This window comes from Oryctolagus cuniculus, chromosome 5 (genome assembly GCF_964237555.1).
Source record: "Oryctolagus cuniculus chromosome 5, mOryCun1.1, whole genome shotgun sequence".
Taxonomy (NCBI): Eukaryota; Metazoa; Chordata; class Mammalia; order Lagomorpha; family Leporidae; genus Oryctolagus; species Oryctolagus cuniculus.
In genome coordinates this window covers 117,208,714-117,228,746 of record NC_091436.1, presented here as the reverse complement: position 1 = coordinate 117,228,746, position 20,033 = coordinate 117,208,714, and the positions used below count along the sequence as shown (strand labels likewise).

Sequence of the window (20,033 nt, the reverse complement as noted above, 5' to 3'; positions counted from 1 at the left end):
ACTTCATAATGTCAGGTCTTAAATTTAAATCTTTGATTCATCTTGAGTTGATTTTTGTTGGATTGAGTTGAAGTATCTTATTTCATTCTTCTACATATACACATCCAGTTTTGCCAGCACCATTTGTTAAAGAGATTATCCTTACTCTACTGTATAGTCTGAGCAGTTTTCTGAAAAATCATTGACTTAATTTCTGTGCTTTCTATTCTGTTCCTTCGATCTATATACCAGTTTTTGTGCCACTACTAAGCTCTTTTAATTACTGTAGCTTTGTAGTATGCTTTGAAATCAGGTATTGTGATACCTCCAGCTTGGTTTTTCTTGCTCAGTATCACTTTGGCTAGTCCGGGTCTTTTGTGATTCCATATGAATTTTAAGATTTTTTTTTAACATTGTAAGGAATGCCATTGATATTTTGATAGGGATTACTTTAAATCTGTAAATAGCTTTAGGTATTATAGACATTTTGATGAATTGATTCCTCTGATCCATGAGCAAGGAATATCTTTTCATTTTCTTGTGTCCTTGATGAGTTCTTTCATAAATGTTTGATAATTTTCATTGTACACGTCTTTCACTTCTTTGGTTACATTTTGGGGGCTGGTGCTGTGGTGTACTATGTTAAGCTTTCACCTGTGGCACCAGGTTATCATGAGCTGCCAAGGCTATGGAAGCCTCTTGAATCCACAAACTCTGTCAGTATTTAGACAGGGCCATAGACAAAGTGGAAGTTCTCTCCTCCCTTCAGAGACAGGTACCTCCTTCTTTGATGGTCCCTTCTTTCCACTGGAATCTCACTCACAGAGATCTTTCATATAGGCTTTTTTTTTTTTTTTTTTTTTTTTTTTGCCACAGAGTCTTGGTTTTCCATGTCTGAAATGCTCTCATGGGCTTTTTAGCTGGATCTGAATGCCCTAAGGGCTAATTCTAAGGCCAGAGTTCTGTTTAGGGTATTTGTCATTCTATGAGTCTGCTATGTGGCCTGCTTCCCATGTTGGCTCATTCTCTCCTTTTTAATTCTATCTATTGTTATTAACAGACACTTGGTATTATTTATATGATCCATTTGACAATTATTCCTGTCTTTATGATCAGTTACGTACTTAAAATGATTGCTTTATATATCAAGATGGCATTAGTACCTGCCAACTTAATGGGATTTGGGAGTCCCATGGCAAGTTTTTAGCTTTCCCCTTAGAGGTAAGTTCATGGGAACATGTGCTGAACTGTACATCTCCTCCCTCTCTTATTCCCACTCTTATTTTTACAGGGATCAATTTTCAATTGGATTTAAACACTTAAGAATAATTCTGTGTTAAGTAAAGAGTTCAACCAATGGTATTAAGTAAAAAAGAAAATAATAAAAAGCATAAAATAATAAGCTGTTCCTTGACAGTCAGGACAAGGGCTGATCAAGTCATTGCTTCTCATAGTGTCAATTTCAGTTCAACAGGTTTCCTTTTAGGTGCTCAGTTAGTTGTCACAGATCAGGGAGAACATATGATATTTGTCCCTCTGGGACAGGCTTATTTCACTCAGCATGTTTTTCAGATTCCTCCATTTTGCTGCAAATGACTAGATTTCATTTTTTTTTTACTGCTGTGTAGTATTCTATAGAGTACATAACCCTTAATTTTTTTTTTATCCAGCCTTCTGTTGGGTATTTAGGTTGATTTCGTATCTTTGCTATTGAGAATAGAGCTGCAATAAACATGGGGTACAGATAACTTTACATGTGCTGATTTCATTTCATTTGGGTAAATTCTGAGGAGTGGGATGGCTGGGTCATGTGGTAGGGCTATATTCAGATTTCTGATATATCTCCAACTGTCTTCCATAGTGGCTTTACCAGTTTGCATTCCCACCACAGTGGATTAAGGTACCTTTTTCCCCACATCCTCACCAGCATTTGTTGTTTGTTGATTTCAGTATGAGAGCCATTCAAACCAGGGAGGGGTGGAACCTCATTGTGGTTTTGATTTGCATTTCCCTGATGGCTAGTGATCTTGAACATTTTTTTTCATGTGTCTATTGGCCATTTGGGTTTCCTCTTCTGAAAAATGTCTATTGAGGTCCTTGGCCCCTCTCTTAAGTGGGTTGTTTGTTTTGTTGTTGTGGAGTTTCTTGGTATCTTTGTAGATTCTGGTTATTAATCCTTTATCAATTGCATAGTTTGCAAATAATTGCTCCCATTCTGTCAGTTGCCTCTTCACTTTTTTTTTTTTTTTTTTTTTTTTTTTTTTTTTGCCATGCAGAAACTTCTCAATTTATTGTAATCACAGTTGTTAATTTTGGCTTTGGCTGCCTATGCCTCTGAGGTCTTTTCCAAGAAATTTTTTGCCTGTGCCAATATCTTTCAGGGTTTCTCCCATGCTCTCTAATAATTTGGTGGTGTTGAGTCATAGATTTAGATCTTTAATCTATGTTGAATGGATTTTTGTGTAAGGTGTAAAGTAGGGGTCTTGCTTCATACTTATGCATGTGGAAATCCAGTTTTCCCAGCACCATTTGTTAAATAGACTGTTCTTCCTCCAGGAATTGGTTTTAGCTCCTTAATCAAATATTAGTTGATTGTAGATGCTTGGATTGATTTCTGGTGTTTCTATTCTGTTCCATTGGTCTATCCATCTGTTTTTGTACCATTACCATGCTGTTTTGATTATAACTGCCCTGTAGTATGTATCAAAATCTGGTATTGTGATGCCTCTGGCTTTGCTTTTGTTGTATAAGATTACTTTAGCTATTCAAGGTCTCCAGTGCCTCCATATGAAGTTCAGCATCATTTTTTTTAGATCTTAGAAGAATGTCTTTGGTATTTTGATTGGTATCTCACTGATATTGTAAATTGCTTTCAGAAGAATGGACATTTTGATGATATGATTCTTCCCATATATGAGCATAGAAGATTTTTCCATTTTTTGGTATCCTCTTCTATTTCTAAGATTTTGTAATTCTCATCGTAGAGATCTTTGACATCCTTGGTTAAGTTTATTCCAAGGTATTTGATTGTTTTTGTAGCTATTGTGAATGGGATTAGAAATTCTTTCTCTGCCATGGCATTGCCTGTGTATACAAAGGCTGTTGATTTTTGTGTATTGACTTTATATCCTGCAACTTTTCCAAACTCTTCTATGAGTTCCAATAGTCTGTTAGTGGAGTTCTTTGGATCTCCTATATTTAGACTCATGTCTTCTGCAAATAGGGATGGTTTGACTTCATCCTTCCCAATTTGTATCCCTCTGATTCATTTTTCTTGCCTAATAGCTCTGGCTAAAACTTCCATGACTGTATTGAATAGCAATGGTAAGAGTGGGCATCTGTGTCTGGTATTGGATCTCAGTGGAAATGTTTCCAACTTTTCCCCATTCAATAGAATGATGGCTGTGGGCTTGTCATAAATTCCCTTGATTGTGTTGAGGAATGTTCCTTCTATACCCAATTTGCTTAGAATTTTCATCATGAAAGGGTGTTGTATTTTATCAAATGCTTTCTCTGCATCTATTGAGATAATCATATGGTGTTTGTTCAGGAGTTTGTTAATGTGGTGTATCACATTGATTGATATGAGAATGCTGAACCATCCCTGCATACCAGGGATAAATCTCACTTGCTCTGGGTGATGATCTTTCTGATGTATTGTTTAATTCGATTTACCAGAATTTTGTTGAGGATTTTTGCATCTATATTCATCAGGAAATTGGTCTGTAATTCTCTTTCTCTGTTGCGTTTTCTCAGGTTTACGAATTAAGGTGATGCTGGCTTCATAGAAAGAATTTGGGAGGATTCCCTCTCTTTGAATTATTTTGAATAATTTGAGAAGAATTGGAATTAGTTCTTCTTTAATTGTCTGGTAGAATTCAACAGTGAATCCATCCAGTCCTGGGCTTTTCTTTGTTGGAAAAGTCTTTATTACTGATTCAATTTCTGTCTTGGTTATGGGTCTGTTTAGTTTTTTTATGTCTTCATGGCTCAATTTAGGTAGGTTGTATGTGTCCATGAATCTATCCATTTCTGATAGATTTCCCAGTTTGCTGGCATACAACTCTTTGTAGTAATTTCTGATGGCTCTTTTTATTTCTGTGGTGTCTGTTGTTGCATTCCCTTTTTCATCTCTGATTTTATTGATTTTGGTCTTCTCTTTCCTTTTTTTAGTTAGTTGGGCCAATGGTATGTAAATTTTGTTTATTTTTTCAAAAAATCAGGTCTTCATTTTACTGATCTTTAGTAATGTTTTTTGGAATCAATTCTGTTGATTTCTTTTCTAATTTTAATTATTTTTCTTCTCCTACTAGTTTTGAGTCTGGTTTGCTGCAGTTTTTCTAGATCCTTGAATCACATTGATAGCTCATTTATTTGGTGCCTTTCCAATTTCTTGATGTAGGCACCTATTACTATAAACTTTCCTCTTAACACTGTTTTTGCTGTATCCCATAAGTTTTGATATGTTGTGTTGTTATTTTCATTTGCTTCCAGGAAGTTTTTGATTTCTCTTTTGATTTCTTCTATGACCCACTATTCATTCAGGAGCATGTTGTTCAGTCTCCATGTGTTTACATATGCTCTAGGTTTTCCTGAGTTGATAATTTCCAGATTCATTCCACTGTGGTCTGAGAAGATGCCTGGTATGATTTTGATTCTTTTGAATTTGCTGAGACTTGCTTTATGGCCTCGTATGTGGTCAATCCTAGAAAAAGTTCCATGCACTGGTGAATTCAGGGGTAGATGAGGCCTTACCTCACAGAGACCAAGAGCCATAATTTCAATCTTAAATAACTTTAACTCTATGGGTAATATCTTCTTTTGGAAATTATAAAAATAAGAATCCCAACATTGGAGGGCTTACTCTTGTTCTAAATCCCCATTTGAAATTCTGAGATCTCCCTGTTATTTTATATAGAGGTTGGAGAGCTATTCCTAAATGTCTTATATATTGCCTTCAACATGTCTAGGATAGGCACAGGAATAATCTTCTTTCAGTTTTTACACATTTTACTGGTTAGAAGAACATTGAATTTTATTATTATTTATTGTCCATTTGTGTCTCTTAAAATATTGACAAGGTTCAGTAGATCATTAGAGTTGTTTCCTGGGAGTAATATTGTCCATATATGAATTGATTTTATAATCTGGAAATTTAGGCACAAATTTCAAAGATGTAAGGTTAAATGTTCATGGGCTGGCACAGGGGAGTTAAAATTATATGTGGTAGCCAAGTAAATTAATATTGTTTATTTTTCTCAAGAAAACACTGTTGAGTGTTTAGAATTAATATCTAAGGGTAAAAAAAGTTATATAAATCAATAGTGATGTAATATATTACCTCTCTGTTTTATTGAATTCATTAAAGCATCAATATCCAGCAGAGCTCTTTGTACAGTTGGGGATTGCTTGTTTTACAATTTATAATCAATTCCATATTTTATATGATCCATCTGGTCTCCTAAAAGGCTGTACTGGACTATTAAATGAGGAGGTAGTATTTTCAATTAGTTCTTTCTATTTTAATTCCTGTATTTTTCTGTGATTATTTTACATCCTCCCTTTAGTGTGTGTTGTGGGATAAAATTTATTTTCTTATGCTGAGATAGAGAATTAAGCCACATTTTTTATAATGGCGAGCTTTACTTGCTGTCAGATATGGTTGACTTTATCCAGTATAAAATGCTTAAGACATGTTGCAAGCTATCCATTCCTAAATTTTTATCTATTAGTACTTGTATGGGTATTCTATTATTTCTAAATATAAAATACAGACATGCCCTCAGTTGCCCTAGTTTCCCCTTGAATGGTTTTTAAATGATTTCTCATTTGAAGGGGCCATTCCTTCCAAAAGAATCATTATTACTAGAGAATTTAGAAATCCCCACTTATCCTTTCCATTATAGTCCTCAAGTTGTTTTTCATGAGCTTGCAATCTAGTTTTGAATCTTCTTTGTTGCTTTTGGTTATACTTTGTAGAATTATCTCTAGGTTTCTGAAAGACATTAGATAAATTTGGCCAATAGTTTTTGTTGTTCTGAACTTTTACATTAAAGGAAATGTGAATCAAGCCAAACTCAGGCGGTGGCAGTTAAGTCATCAGTGGGGGCTGCATTCACCTGAAGAGTTGGCTGGGACTGGAGTGCCCACGTCCAGGCTGGTCCACTCCTGTGGCTGTTGGCAGAGCCTCGCTTCCTCTCTGGCAGTTAGCGTCTATCTCATTTCCTTGACATGTCTACTTCTCTATGGGGCCCCTGGGGTGTCTTCATGACATAGCAGCTGACCTCCGCAGAGAAAGTAACCCAAGAGGGATCAAGAGGGAACCTCAATGTCTTTATGACTTAGCACTGGAAGTCATGCTTCTGGAAGAGTGATAGATTGATGAGGTCACTCTGGCCGAGAGAGCAGGTGCAGAAGAATATGGAGGCTGAGAGAAGAAGCCAGGAGGCTCAGAGGATGGGTCAGAGAAGAAGGGGAGTTCCAGGAACGTGGATATCATGACATCAGCATATGAGTGAGGACTGAGGGGCGAACACCGGATTTGGCAACAGGAGGGCACTGTGGGCCGATGAGAGCCGCTGCCGTGAAGCAGGGAGGCAGAAACCGCAGCAGAGTGAGACAAGGAGAAAAGGGAATGAGGAAGCAGAGAAGGCAACCGGAAGATTCAGAAGCTTCACTCCGAAAAGGGCAGATGTACAGGGCAGCAGGCCGTATCTGAGATCGAAAAAAGAAAGGAAGGTTAAAAAAAGAAAGGAGCCCATTCAGTTTCACTGGCAACTGTGGGAACTCTGAGGCGGCGTGTTCCTCAGCCACCAGGGGTCACTTTGGCCTGGAACGGGCGCCACCTGGTGGTCAGTCTGGAGTTAGTCACATTCAGAAGGCTGGGCAATCAGCAGCGGGACCAGAGGAAAGACCGTTTCTCATCAGTTATAATGCACGCACACTGGGTACACCACAAGACAGCACCAGAAAATACTGAAGGGAAGGCGCGGAAGTGGGACGTTCTCCAGCCCCCGCACCCCAACACTTTCCAGTTTATTCCACTGCCTCTGGCTTCCCCTTCATCCTCTTCACCTTCACCCACTGTGCCCTTGGTGAGGCAGCTACAAGCAGCAAGAATGCCAGCAACCACCAGAATCCAGGAGAGAGGCACGGAGCAGCCTCCCTTTAGAGCCTTCAGTGGGAGCCAACATGGCCGACCTCTGGTCACCAGGTATTGAAGAGCCATAGACAAGACTACCTTGTTGGCAACAGGCTGAGCAAGGCTGACATTCTCCTGGTTGAACTTCTCTACAACGTGGAAGAGCTTGACCCCAGTATGATTGTCAGCTTCCCTCTGCTGCAGGTGGCTACCTCCCAGCTCTGGGAAGGGCAGCCTTCCCCATGATGCATTCTAATAGTGGATCCTTGGGCTCATGACCTGTGACCTCCAGCCTTCCTCAAGTGTTCACACGTCCTTCCCTGGGTTTCCAGAATGAGGGTGTAGACTCTGGTTGTGAGGCATGAAAAGCAGCTTACTGTAAGAAGATTTCAGGTGATTTGCTATCCAGGATGAATATTTTGTCCTTCTCTCTGAGAAAGACCCAGAAGCTTAATAAAACTCTATGGGTGGGGCTGGTGCTGTGGCATAATGGGTAAAACCACCTCCTGTGGCACCAGCATCCCTTATGGGCACCGGTTCGAGTCACGGTTGTTCCACTTCCTATCCAGCTCTCTGCTATGGCCTGGAGGATGGCCCAAGTTCTTGGGCCCCTGCACCCGCATGAGAGACCAGAGGAGGCTCCTGGCTCCTGGCTTCCGAATGGCACACCTCCGGCAGTTGCAACCAATTGAGGAATGAACCAGTGGATGGAAGACCTCTCTCTCTCTCTCTCTATCTGCCTCTCCTCTCCCTCTGTGTAACTCTGACTTTCAAATAAATAAATCTTTTTAAAAAAAACTCTATGGGCAGATTTTTCTACTATTTATTCATTTTTGTTACATCAGAAATGGAGATTTCCATAGTTTTTCTTAGAATTAGGAATTCAATAAAAAGGAAGATATATATTATTTTGTCTGTTTTATCTTTTCCAAGAATTTTCTTTTTTTTAAACTTTTATTTAATTAATATAAATTTCCAAAGTACAGCTTATGGATTACAATGGCTTCCCCCCCATACCGTCCCTCCCACCCACAACCCTCCCCTTTCCCACTCCCTCTCCCCTTCCATTCACATCAAGATTCATTTTCGATTATCTTAATATACAGACGATCAGCTTAGTATACATTAAGTAAGGATTTCAACAGTTTGCTCCCACACAGAAACATAAAGTGAAAAATAATAGATGATTTTTTTAAATGATGATGAAATCAGATCAGACCTATTGTCATGTTTAATCCCAGTGAGAGTCAAGTTGGGAATTGATAATTTCTTTTTTTTTTTTTTACAGAAGATCAGTTTAGTATGCATTAAGTAAAGATTTCAACAGTTTGCACCCCCATAGAAACACAAAGTGAAATATATTGTTTGAGTACTCGTTATAGCATTAAATCTCAATGCACAGCACATTAAGGACAGAGATCCTACATGAGGAGTAAGTGCACAGTGACTCCTGTTGTTGACTTTACCAATTGACACTCCTGTTTATGGCCTCAGTAATCTCCCTATGCTCCAGTCATGAGTTTCCAAGGCTATGGAAGCCCTCTGAGTTCTCCGACTCTTATCTTGTTTAGACAAGGTCATAGTCAAAGTGGAGGTTCTCTCCTCCCTTCAGGGAAAGGTACCTCCTTCTTTGAAGACCTGTTCTTTCCACTGGGATCTCACTCACAGAGATCTTTTGCCAGAGTGTCTTGGCTTTCCATGCCTGAAATACTCTCATGGGCTTTTCAGCCAGATCTGAATGCCTTTAGGGCTGATTCTGAGGCCAGAGTGCTATTTAGGACATCTGCCATTCTATGAGTCTGCTGAGTATCTCACTTCCCATGTTGGATCACTCTCCCCTTTATTTATTCTATCGGTTAGTGTTAGCAGGTACTAGACTTGTTTATGTGCTCCCTTTGACTCTTAGTCCTTTCATTATGATCAATTGTGAACTGAAATTGATCACTTGGAATAGTGAGATGGCATTGGTACATGCCACCTTGATGGGATTGAATTGGAATCCCCTGGTATGTTTCTAACTCTACCATTTGGGGCAAGTCAGCTTGAGCATGTCCCAAATTATACATCTATTCCCTCTCTTATTCCCACTCTTATGTTTAACAGGGATCACATTTCAGTTAATTCAAGAATTTTCTTTTAACATCTGTGACACAGGATGTCAAAGAGCCAGGTTTGACTGACAGTTTCAGGCATCCACAGGAAAACTGCTTCTTGTTTGTTTTTGCACTTTCTGATTAATAGCATAACAAAATAATTTTCAGTTTTGGGAGAGCTACTTTATTTCTAATAATAATAAAATTTCTTCTTGTGCATTGCTTAAGGCTGTTGTACCTGTTATGGATTCTTGCATGTTCTAGGAGGTAAAGAAATACCGAAGAATAAAGCAGAAAAACCTATGCTCTCAGGGGGCCCAGCTGTGCCTGTGCCTGTGCACTTGTCTCATCCTCACTCCACTCCTTATCACTCTCAGGGGCACAGACGTGAGTCTCATTCTCAGTTCTCCCAGTGTCACTCAGGCCTGGGCTTCTGATACAGAGACTCTAAATGAGAATCACATGGAATGAATGTGGATGTTGACTCATTTTCCCAGGGCTGTTACTGGGCCAGTGTGCAAGACCGAGGAATGATTTCCTACTTCACCAACAAACTGGGCCCTTCATGGGCATCTCCCCCAGAAATCTGGGCTTTGGCACATGGAGTTCTTGTCTAGAGACAGCTTCCCTGCAGTGGGAGTGGAGGCGAGAGAGCAGACAGGCACACAGTGTGCTGTGGCTGAAGCTTCACTCCCTCCCAGTTTCTTCTATACTTAGACCAGAGTGCTTTTTCTAGAATGTAACTCTGAACAGCACTGAGTTTCTTTCCATCCTCTGCTGGGTCTGCATTGCCTTCACAGCATGCCTTCTTGCTCCCTGATCTCCAACTCATTCTACTCCCTGAGCAAGGTGGAGCCTCTTCCCTTCCAGTGTGGACCCAAGTTCTCACCCGGCCATCCCTCTGCATCTGCACTCCCTGCCCCTCATTGCTTTCCAGGGAGTCTTGAGGTCTCTGCTATGGCTTCACACAGCCCTGGGAAACACTGTGCCTCCTCCATTGTCCTGTGAGGTGTATAGTGTGGGTGATGACTTCTGAGACCCCGTGCTTCATCACAAGTTGGTAATGAAATTGTGCCCCAGTCTATACACACCTCAAGGACCTCGGGGTGTGGATCTTGGCTTGGAGAACTCTTTACACAATCCACACACTGCCTTACTCTGTAGTTACTCATCCATTCCCATGAAGGGTAGTGATTCTTGTGCCTCAGATACTATGAACCTTGTCTGGGTAGATGCAAATAACCCAGTTGCAAAGAAATAGTCACCACACAACTGTGGAAATGACGCTGTTGAACATTTGATGAAATGAAGGAAGTATAAAGCATTGACACAGTAGGAGATCGGTGTGCATGTGTTAGAAAAAGAGTCCTTGCTGTTTAGAGGTTAGCACCATTGTTTATAGACAAAGTGCTATTGTGTCTGTTGCTGGCTTCAACACCACCCCATGGTGGTTGAGGGGGAATAGCCTGGAATGGGTAGGAGGTTCTGCCATGGATTGCTACAGACTGGGGGCGGAGACAACTGAGCTGCGATCAGTTGTCTCCTGTGAAGGTCAGAAGACAGAGGGGAAGGACTCCACAGGGCCTTGCTCTTCTGGAAGCTCCAGGCAGGGATCCTCTGAGCCTCTCCAGCTTCTCGTGGCCTTGGCATTCTGTGGCTTCTGAGGCCGTGGCCAAATCACGGTAAGCTCTGCCTCTGTCTTCCACCTCCTCAACGCCCTGCCTGTCTGTGTCTTCCCTTCTTTCTGATGTGAGGACATGTGTCCTTAGATTCAGGGTCTCCCTCGATAATCCACCTGAAATTCCTTAAGGCAATTACCTCTCAAAGGACTCATTTCCCAGAAGAGGTCACATTCACAGGATCCAAGGATTTGGACGTGAGAGCAGACATGAACTTTGAGCCCTCCGTGGTATAGATGGAAAAATATTGATTGACTGCTGAATTAGGGTCATGGAAAATTTGGGTTTTGTTGTAAATTCTCTTGTGTTAGTTATAAGTTTTCCTTAAAAATTTTAAAAGCCCCTAAGATGCCCCCAAAATTACGGGAAATGCATATCATGAAAAAGCATCTCTTTTTTTTAAAAAAATATTGTTATAATATACATTTTCTTTATCTGTTTTTATTTGAAAAGGGAAAGGGAGAGGGGGGTAGGGCTAGGGGTAGGGGGAGAGGGAGAGAATGAGAATGAATCTCCCATCAGCTGGTTCACTGCACAAATGCCCCCAATGGCTATGGATGGAGTCAAAAGTCTGGAGCTCAAGCCAAGTCTCCTGCCTGAGTGGCAGGACCCAGTTACTTGAGCCATAAGCTGCTACCTCCCAGGATGTGCCTTGGCAGGAAGCTGGAATCAGGAATGGAGCTGGCACTGGAGCACATATCATTTGCAGGCATACAGAGTGGCATCTTAATCACTAGGGAAAATACCTGTCCTTAAACTTATCCTTTAGTTCTATTTTTTTCACAATCTTTTTGAGTACCCACGTATCTCGTGTATTGAACTGCTACAATAGCCAATCTTTGTGTGGAACTATGGGAAGTAGAATAAAACAAGATGAAAGTGCTCAGTCTTTGGGAGAAACTGATTTTTTTTTAACTTTTATTTAATGAATATAAATTTCCAAAGTACAGCTTATGGATTACAATGGCTTCCCCCCCGACCCGCAATGACTTCCCTCCCACCCGCAACCCTCCCCTTTCCCGCTCTCTCCCGCCTTCCATTCATATCAAGATTCATTTTCAATTCTCTTTATATACAGAAGATCAGTTTAGTATACATTAAGTAAAGCTTTCAACAGTTTGCACCCACATAGAAACACAAAGTGAAAAATAATGTTTGAGTACTAGTTATAGCATTAAATCACAATGTACAGCACATTTAGGGCAGAGATCCTACATGAGGAGTAAGTGCACAGTGACTCCTGTTGTTGACTTTACAAATTGACACTCCTGTTTATGGCATCAGTAATCTCCCTATGCTCCAGTCATGAGTTGCCAAGGCTATGGAAGCCTTTTGAGTTCACTGACTCTTATCTTATTTAGACAAGGTCATAGTCAAAGTGGAAGTTCTCTCCTCCCTTCAGAGAAAGGCACCTCCCTCTTTGAAGACCTGTTCTTTCCACTGGGATCTCACTCACAGAGATCTTTCATTTAGGTCATTTTTTTTGCCAGAGTGTCTTAGCTTTCCATGCCTAAAATACTCTCATGGGCTTTTCAGCCGGATCCGAATGCCTTTAGGGCTGATTCTGAGGCCAGAGTGCTGTTTAGGACATCCACCATTCTGAGTCTGCTGTGTATCTCACTTCCCATGTTGGATCATTCTCTCCCTTTTTTATTCTATTGGTTAGTATTAGCAGACACTAGTCTTGTTTATGTGATCCCTTTGACTCTTAGTCCTTTCATTATGATCAATTGTGAACTGAAATTGATCACTTGGAATAGTGAGATGGCATTGGTACATGCCACCTTGATGGGATTGAATTGGAATCCCCTGGTATGTTTCTACTCTACTGTTGGGGCAAGTCAGCTTGAGCATGTCCCAAATTGTACATCCCTTCCCTCTCTCATTCCCACTCTTATGTTTAACAGGGATCACTTTTCAGTTAAGTTTCAACACTTAAGAATAACTGTGTATTAATTACAGAATTAAACCAATAGTATTAAGTAGAACAGACAGAAAAAATGCTAAGAGGGATAACATATTAAGTTGTTCATCAACAGTCCGGGCTATGGCTGATCAAGTCACCATTTCTCATAGTGTCCATTTCACTTCAACAGGTTTCCTTTTTGGTGTTCAGTCAGTTGTCACCGATCAGGGAGAACATATGATATTTGTCCCTTTGGGACTGGCTTATTTCACTCAGCATGATGTGTTCCAGATTCCTCCATTTTGTTGCAAATGACCGGATTTCATTGTTTTTTTTTTTTTTTTTTTTCTGCTGTATAGTATTCTAAAGAGTACATATCCCATAATTTCTTTATCCAGTCTACTGTTTATGGGCATTTAGGTTGGTTCCAGGTCTTAGCTATTGTGAATTGAGCTGCAATAAACATTAAGGTGCAGACCGCTTTTTTGTTTGCCAATTTAATTTCCTTTGGGTAAATTCCAAGGAATGGGATGGCTGGGTTGAATGGTAGGGTTATATTCAGGTTTCTGAGGAATCTCCAGACTGACTTCCATAGTGGCTTGACCAGAGTAACTGATGTTAAATACATAATGTTAAATATCTGATAGATATTTACCTGATATAAGCATTGCTTATGAATACAGGAATGTTTCAAAACATTGTGTGAAATTCCATAAATATGTAGATTTTATGTGTCAATTAAAAAAGATGTAATTTCAAAGTAATATAAGGGAAGTTAAAATATAGCAAGTATAGTGGTAGCCCCAGGAAGAATGTTCCAGTCAGCACAAGCAGCAGGTGCAAAGACCACAGATTAGTGGGTAAATTTGAGTGTGATAGAGAGGAAAGAGTGTGCAAATAGAGCATCTTGATTAGCAGATGAAATATAGGACTCACAGGTATATATGAATTCAAGGTAAACCATCAATAATTTTCATTATAAACATATTTCACATTCTTACCCTAAAAAATTGTGGATTATTTGTCTGAAGTTCACATTCTCAAGGGTATCCCATGTTTCCTGAAGCAACTCGGTATGTGAAGTGTTTCAGAGAGCCATCAGCCACTCCTCACAGACATTACTTCCAGGCTAACCCACAGGGGAGGTTTTCATCTGGCTTAGGCCTTGCTTGGAAACCTCACAATCAGGCTCTTCAAAAAGTGGTCCCCACTCAGTCACAGAGTAAATTCTATCTTAAGGGTTTTGTTTGAACTCATCACCATATTTCAAATGGAATCTATCAACAAGTTGTTTTCTATTAGATCCCTAATAGATCTTTAGCCTTTTCATTCTAATTTATTTAGAAAATTTGTGGGAGTGGCTTTTCCCTAACTGGACTCTGCTTCCTTCAATAGGAAGGAGTCATTCAAATAAATAGTAACTGAGTTGTTGAACAAAGAGGGTGACAGCCTTTAGCAAGGTAAGCACTGATCTTATAAATCTTTCACATCCTTCTCTCCAGGTACTGAGAAAAATAATTTAAAATATGTCCTTTGACAAGAAAAGTCATTTTATGCTCACATTATACCTTCTCGATGTGTCTAGATGATAGTTTAAGAATGCTTCCTTGGTCTCTGCTGGATACACCTTTACAAAAATGTAAAAATGAAGAATTTAGAAAACCATGAGGTGCGACTATGTAATACTATGTATGCTGTGAGCATTCAAAATAAAGATGCATGGTAATAGAAATAAATTAGTCTGATAGAACTATATGGTCATTTAATCTTTGCTGCTCGCCAGAGAGATGACAAGTCCAATTCTCTCCCTGGGCTTTATTTTTATTTATTTATTTTTAAGGATTTATTTATTTATTTGAAAGGCAAAGTTACAGAGAGGCAGAGACAGAGTGAGAGAGAGGTCGTCCATCCTCTAGTTTACTTCCTAGATGGCTGCAGTGGCCGGAGCTGTGCCAATCCGAAGCCAGGAGCCAGGAGCTTCTTCTGGGCCTCCCACGTGGGTATAGGGGCCCAAGGACTTGGACCATATTCCACTGCTTTCTCAGTCCACAGTAGAGAGCTGGATCAGAAGTGGAGCAGCTGGGACTCGAACTGGCGGCCATTTAGGATGCCAGCACTGCAGGCTGTGGCTACTCCATAGTGCCAGCCCCTCCCCCTGGGTTTTAAATAGCTTGTGGCAAACCTAACTATCTCAAGGCAAGTCTCTCTGCTTCAGCACTGCTAACCCTTAGCACAGTGGGGAGGGTGGGGGGGGGGCTATCCTGCCCATTGTAGGACATTTAGAGACATCCTTTCACCCAGACATCTGCAGCTGTAGCATTACACCCCAGACCCACATTGTGACATCCAAAAGTATCTTGAGACATTGTTGAACACCTGCTGTGGCTGGGAAGCAGAATTACCTCCAGTAGAGAATCACTGGACCACAGGATGCTGCATGCACTCACACTCAGAAGTAGATAATCACTGGAATATAAACCAGCTTTTAGAAAGCACTGGAAGCCATAGAGCCAGAGTATGCAGCATTATTAGAATTAGAGTGAGAGTCAACAGCGTCCAAGAATGAATGATAATATTTGTGAGTGTCCAGAGTGTGTCAGCCATTGAACAAATGTTCACTGCAATTCATATACTGTAAAGCGAATGCAGCAGCATCTCCTTTTCTAGACTATAAGATACAATGCACCTAGTAGTAGTAGTAGAATATAGGATTCCAGAAGAGGCAAGGAATTAGCATCTTCTATCTGGAAAGAATTTGAATCTTTGAGCTACAGTTAACAATGTCAGTAGGCAAAGTTCTGCTTTTAATCAAATGCAGTCCAACAGCCCAAGAGCTGAAGGGAGAGCTTGCACCCTCCTGGACCTCTCTGTCAGTGATGCCTTCTGGTTTCAGGGCCTCCAAAAGGGTTCCCAGGGACTTTAATGTGTTCATTCCAGGCTTCCTTCGTTTTTAGTCTTGGTGTGAATATTCAAGCTTACTCAATATGCACAGTGTGACAGTGCATATTGCAATTAATCCCTTTGATATTAAGTTTCATTAACCTAAAAATGCAGATACTAATGACTAATTCGCAGAGCTATTGTGAAGATTACAAATACTGGAATGACATACCAAAGGCATTAGGGCAAGATCTTCAGGTTTACTAAGCCAGTCCCAAAGGGACAAATATCATATGTTCTCCCTGATTGGTGACAATTAACCGAGCACCAAAAAGGAAACCTGGTGAAGTGAAATGGACACTTTGATAAACAGTGACTAGATCAGCCCTTGCCCTGACTGTTGATGAACAACTTAATACTTTATCCCTTTTAGTATTTTTTTTTTGACAGGCAGAGTGGACAGTGAGAGAGAGAGACAGAGAGAAAGGTCTTCCTTTTGCTGTTGGTTCACCCTCCAATGGCCACCATGGCCGGTGCGCTGCGGCCGGCGCACTGCGCTGATCCAAAGGCAGGAGCCAGGTGCTTCTCCTGGTCTCCCATGGGGTGCAGGGCCCAAGTACTTGGGCCATCCTCCACTGCACTCCCGGGCCACAGCAGAGAGCTGGCCTGGAAGGGGTGGGGCAACAAGGACAGTATCCGGTGCCCCAACCAGATCTAGAACCTGGTGTGCCGGCGCCGCAAGGCAGAGGATTAGCCTAGTGAGCCGTGGTGCCTGCTTTAGTATTTTTTTGTTCTACTTAATACTATTGGTTGAACTCTGCAATTAATACACAATTATTCTTAAGTGTTGAAACTTAACTGAAAAGTGATCCCTGTTAAATATAAGAGTGGGAATAAGAGAGGGAGGAGAGGTACAATTTGGGACATGCTCAAGCTGACTTGCCCCAACAGTAGAGTAGAAACATACCAGGGGATTCCAATTCAATCCCATCAAGGAGGCATGTACCAATGCCATCTCACTATTCCAAGTGATCAATTTCTGTTCACAGTTGGCCATAATGATAAGACTAAGAGTCAAAGGGATCACATAAACAAGACTAGTGTCTGAAAATACTAACCGATAGAACAAAAAAGAGTGAGAACGATCCATCATGGGAAGCAGGATACACAGCAGACTCATAGAATGACGGATGTCCTCAATAGCACTCTTGCCTCAGAATCAGCCCTTAAGGCATTTGGATATGGCTGAAGAGCCCATGAGAGTATTTTAGGCATGGAAAGCTAAGACACTCTGGCAAAAACACACACACAAAAAAACCTATATGAAAGATCTCTGTGAGTGAGATCCCAGTGGAAAGAACAGGACATCATAGAAGGAGGTACCTTTCTCTGAAGGGAGGAGAGAACTTCCACTTTGACTATGACCTTGTCTAAATAAGATAAGAATCGGCGAACTCAAAGGGCCTCCATAGCCTTGGCAACTCATGACAAGAGCCTAGGGTGATTACTGACGCTGTAAACAAGAGTGTCAATTTGTTAAGTCAACAACAGGAGTCACTGTGCACTTACTCCTCATGTAGGATCTCTGCCCTAAATGTGCTGTACATTGTGAATTAATGCTATAACTAGTACTCAAACATTATTTTTCACTTTGTGTTTCTATGTGGGTGCAAACTGTTGAAAGCTTTACTTAATATATGCTAAACTGATCTTCTGTATATAAAGAGAATCGAAAATGAATCTTGATGTGAATGGAAAGGAAGAGGGAGTGGGAGAGGGGAGGGTTGCGGGTGGGAGGGACGTTATGGGGGGGAAGCCATTGTAATCCATAAGCTGTACTTTGGAAATTTATATTCATTAAATATAAGTTAAAAAAAAGATCTTCAGGAGGTTTCCAACAAATATTAGTTCTCTAGTTCTTCTTCCTATCAAATACACTCATACATACATACATAACAACAGACTCTCACTTTTAACTAGCCAAAAATGGTCCCATGTTAGCCAATGGGGACATGAGACTGGTTTGACGCCATCTGATGGTGAATTCTACTGTATAACAATTTGAGCCACAGGAGACCTTGCAGGAACTTCTAAAATCCTGCCATAAACAAGGGAGATGCTTGCAGAACTTCTGGTACTATTCAGCATACAACACATACAACAGATTTTTTATTTCATGATTCCATTCATTCTTTCCCATTTAGGACCAGGAGGTTATTGTCATGGCAGGGAAACCCGTGCTTTACTACTACAATGCACGGGGCAAGATGGAATCCATCCGGTGGCTGTTGGCTGCAGCTGGAGAAGAGGTGAGTCTGCAGTTATGTCATTCATGTTGAATCTAGAGTTGACTGCACTGGATACTTTTTTCATGACAGTGAGGGGATATGCATGATTAAAAAATTAAAATTGCCAGTTATAAACAAAGGAGTTAGTATATTTGACCTAATAAGTTGATAACACTTCTTCTCTTCAAAGACCATAGGCAGTAAAATAAATTGAAGACCGTTATCACAGAGGTGAGTGTAGTGGCGCAGCAGTTAGGATGCTGCTTGGGATGCCTACATCCCAAACTTGGCTGCCTGGGCTCCTGTCCCAGATCCACTTCTGATCTAGCTTCCTGCTAATGTGTGTCCTGGGAAGCAGCAGGTGATGAATCAAGTAATTAGGTCCCTGCCATCCACATGGTGTTATATTCGGGACAGCGAGTTACAGAGGATGCCAAAGTCTCAGGGCTGAATTACAGAGTCTTTATTCTAGAAAGCCAGTGGCTGCTTGGGGCATGTGCTCTCCAAATCCTGCAACCTCGATTGAGCTCAGGGGTAAGCTTATAAAGGCAAAAACTACATCTTGTTGGAAATGAATTAACAAAGCCAAGCGTTCGTTACAGAAGCTAGAACAAGTGAGGTTACACTTACCTGGGGGGTCATCGAACACATTTTCCCAGCACTTAATATAAACAATCCTTATAGATAACATTCTTGCAAGATTAGTTTTGAGTAGATAGAAGCTGTGTGACTGGTTAGAAAAAAATAGAGACCACCCAGTGACAAACGGAGTGATGAGAGGTCATCCAGAGACGAATTGGAGTGACTCTGGTCAGGCCATAGCTCACTTGCACTTCAGTGGAAGACCCGACCGAGTTCTGGGCTCCTGGCTTCAGTCTGCCTCAGCCCAGGTTGCTGTGGGCATTTGAGGAGTCAACAAGTAGATGCAAGATCTCTTTCTCTCTGTTGTTCTGCCTTTCTTTTTTTTTTTTTTTTTTTTTTTTTTTTCATTTTGACAGGCAGAGTGGATAGTGAGAGAGAGAGAGACAGAGAAAGGTCTTCCTTTTGCCGTTGGTTCACCCTCCAATGGCCGCCGCGGCCGGCGCGCTGCGGCCGGCGCACCGCGCTGATCTGATGGCAGGAGCCAGGTGCTTTTCCTGGTCTCCCATGGGGTGCAGGGCCCAAGCACCTGGGCCATCCTCCACTGCACTCCCTGGCCACAGCAGAGGGCTGGCCTGGAAGAGGGGCAACCGGGACAGAATCCGGCGCCCCGACCGGGACTAGAACCCGGTGTGCCGGCGCCGCTAGGCGGAGGATTAGCCTAGTGAGCCGCGGCGCCGGCCTTGTTCTGCCTTTCAAACAGATAAAAATATATAAATAAAACTTCAAAAGCTACAAAAATAACCTTTTAAGAAAAAAGTAAGAAGAAAGCAATCCCAGTAGTTCAAATGTATGGACCTTATATAGATTGTGTCTTAAATTACAAAAAAATGGTTCATGGCATTTATACAACAATTAGAAACGAATATTGGTTGAGTATCTGATGATATTAAAGACTTAAGTGTTGTAGATGTGATAATATATTGTGATCATCTTAAAAGAGCTCTGACATTGTACAGAAACAGACTGAAGAATTTAAGGATGAAATATATTATATCTTGAGGTCCTTCAAATTATTATAAGAGGGGCTGGTGGGCAGACAGAAAAGTAGACAAAAGGAAGTTGTCTTGAGTTGTTTGTTCTTGAAGCTCAGTGAGGAATAAAAGGAACAACACTATACTTTTCTGTTTATTTTTATACATGTTGGGAGTTTCCATAATAAAGTATTCAGATAAACGATATTAGAAAGTCAACATAATTAAGGTGTAAATACGAATCATAAAGAGGTGCCAGCAGATGTGGTTAGTAACCAACTGCCTGTCCACAATGGAACATACTCATTGACCAGTTAATTCACTGGCTACCTAATTAACATGAATCAAGGTCAATGCTAGCTCCTTGGCTTTATGGAAAAAAAAGACAGGGAGATTTCTTATAAAACTAAAAACAGACTTTCCATTTTATCTAGCAATCCCAGTAGTGTGTATA

General features: G+C 40.9%; 1 protein-coding gene across 5 annotated transcripts in view; it reads left to right on the top strand.

Annotated features, from left to right (window-relative positions):
• The window catches only part of LOC100353681 (glutathione S-transferase alpha I), a 40,102-nt gene that overhangs the window by 6,448 nt on the left and 13,621 nt on the right, over positions 1-20,033 (top strand). For 3 of the 5 annotated variants that reach the window (XM_051855634.2, XM_017345196.3, XM_051855636.2), the window contains one exon: positions 17,883-17,987. In XM_051855634.2, the coding sequence (XP_051711594.1) occupies positions 17,883-17,987 (105 nt within the window). Of the gene's footprint in view, positions 1-10,739; positions 10,896-14,216; positions 14,259-17,882; positions 17,988-20,033 lie in introns of those variants that run through there. The other 2 variants (XM_008263054.4, XM_051855635.2) reach the window with 2 other exon arrangements.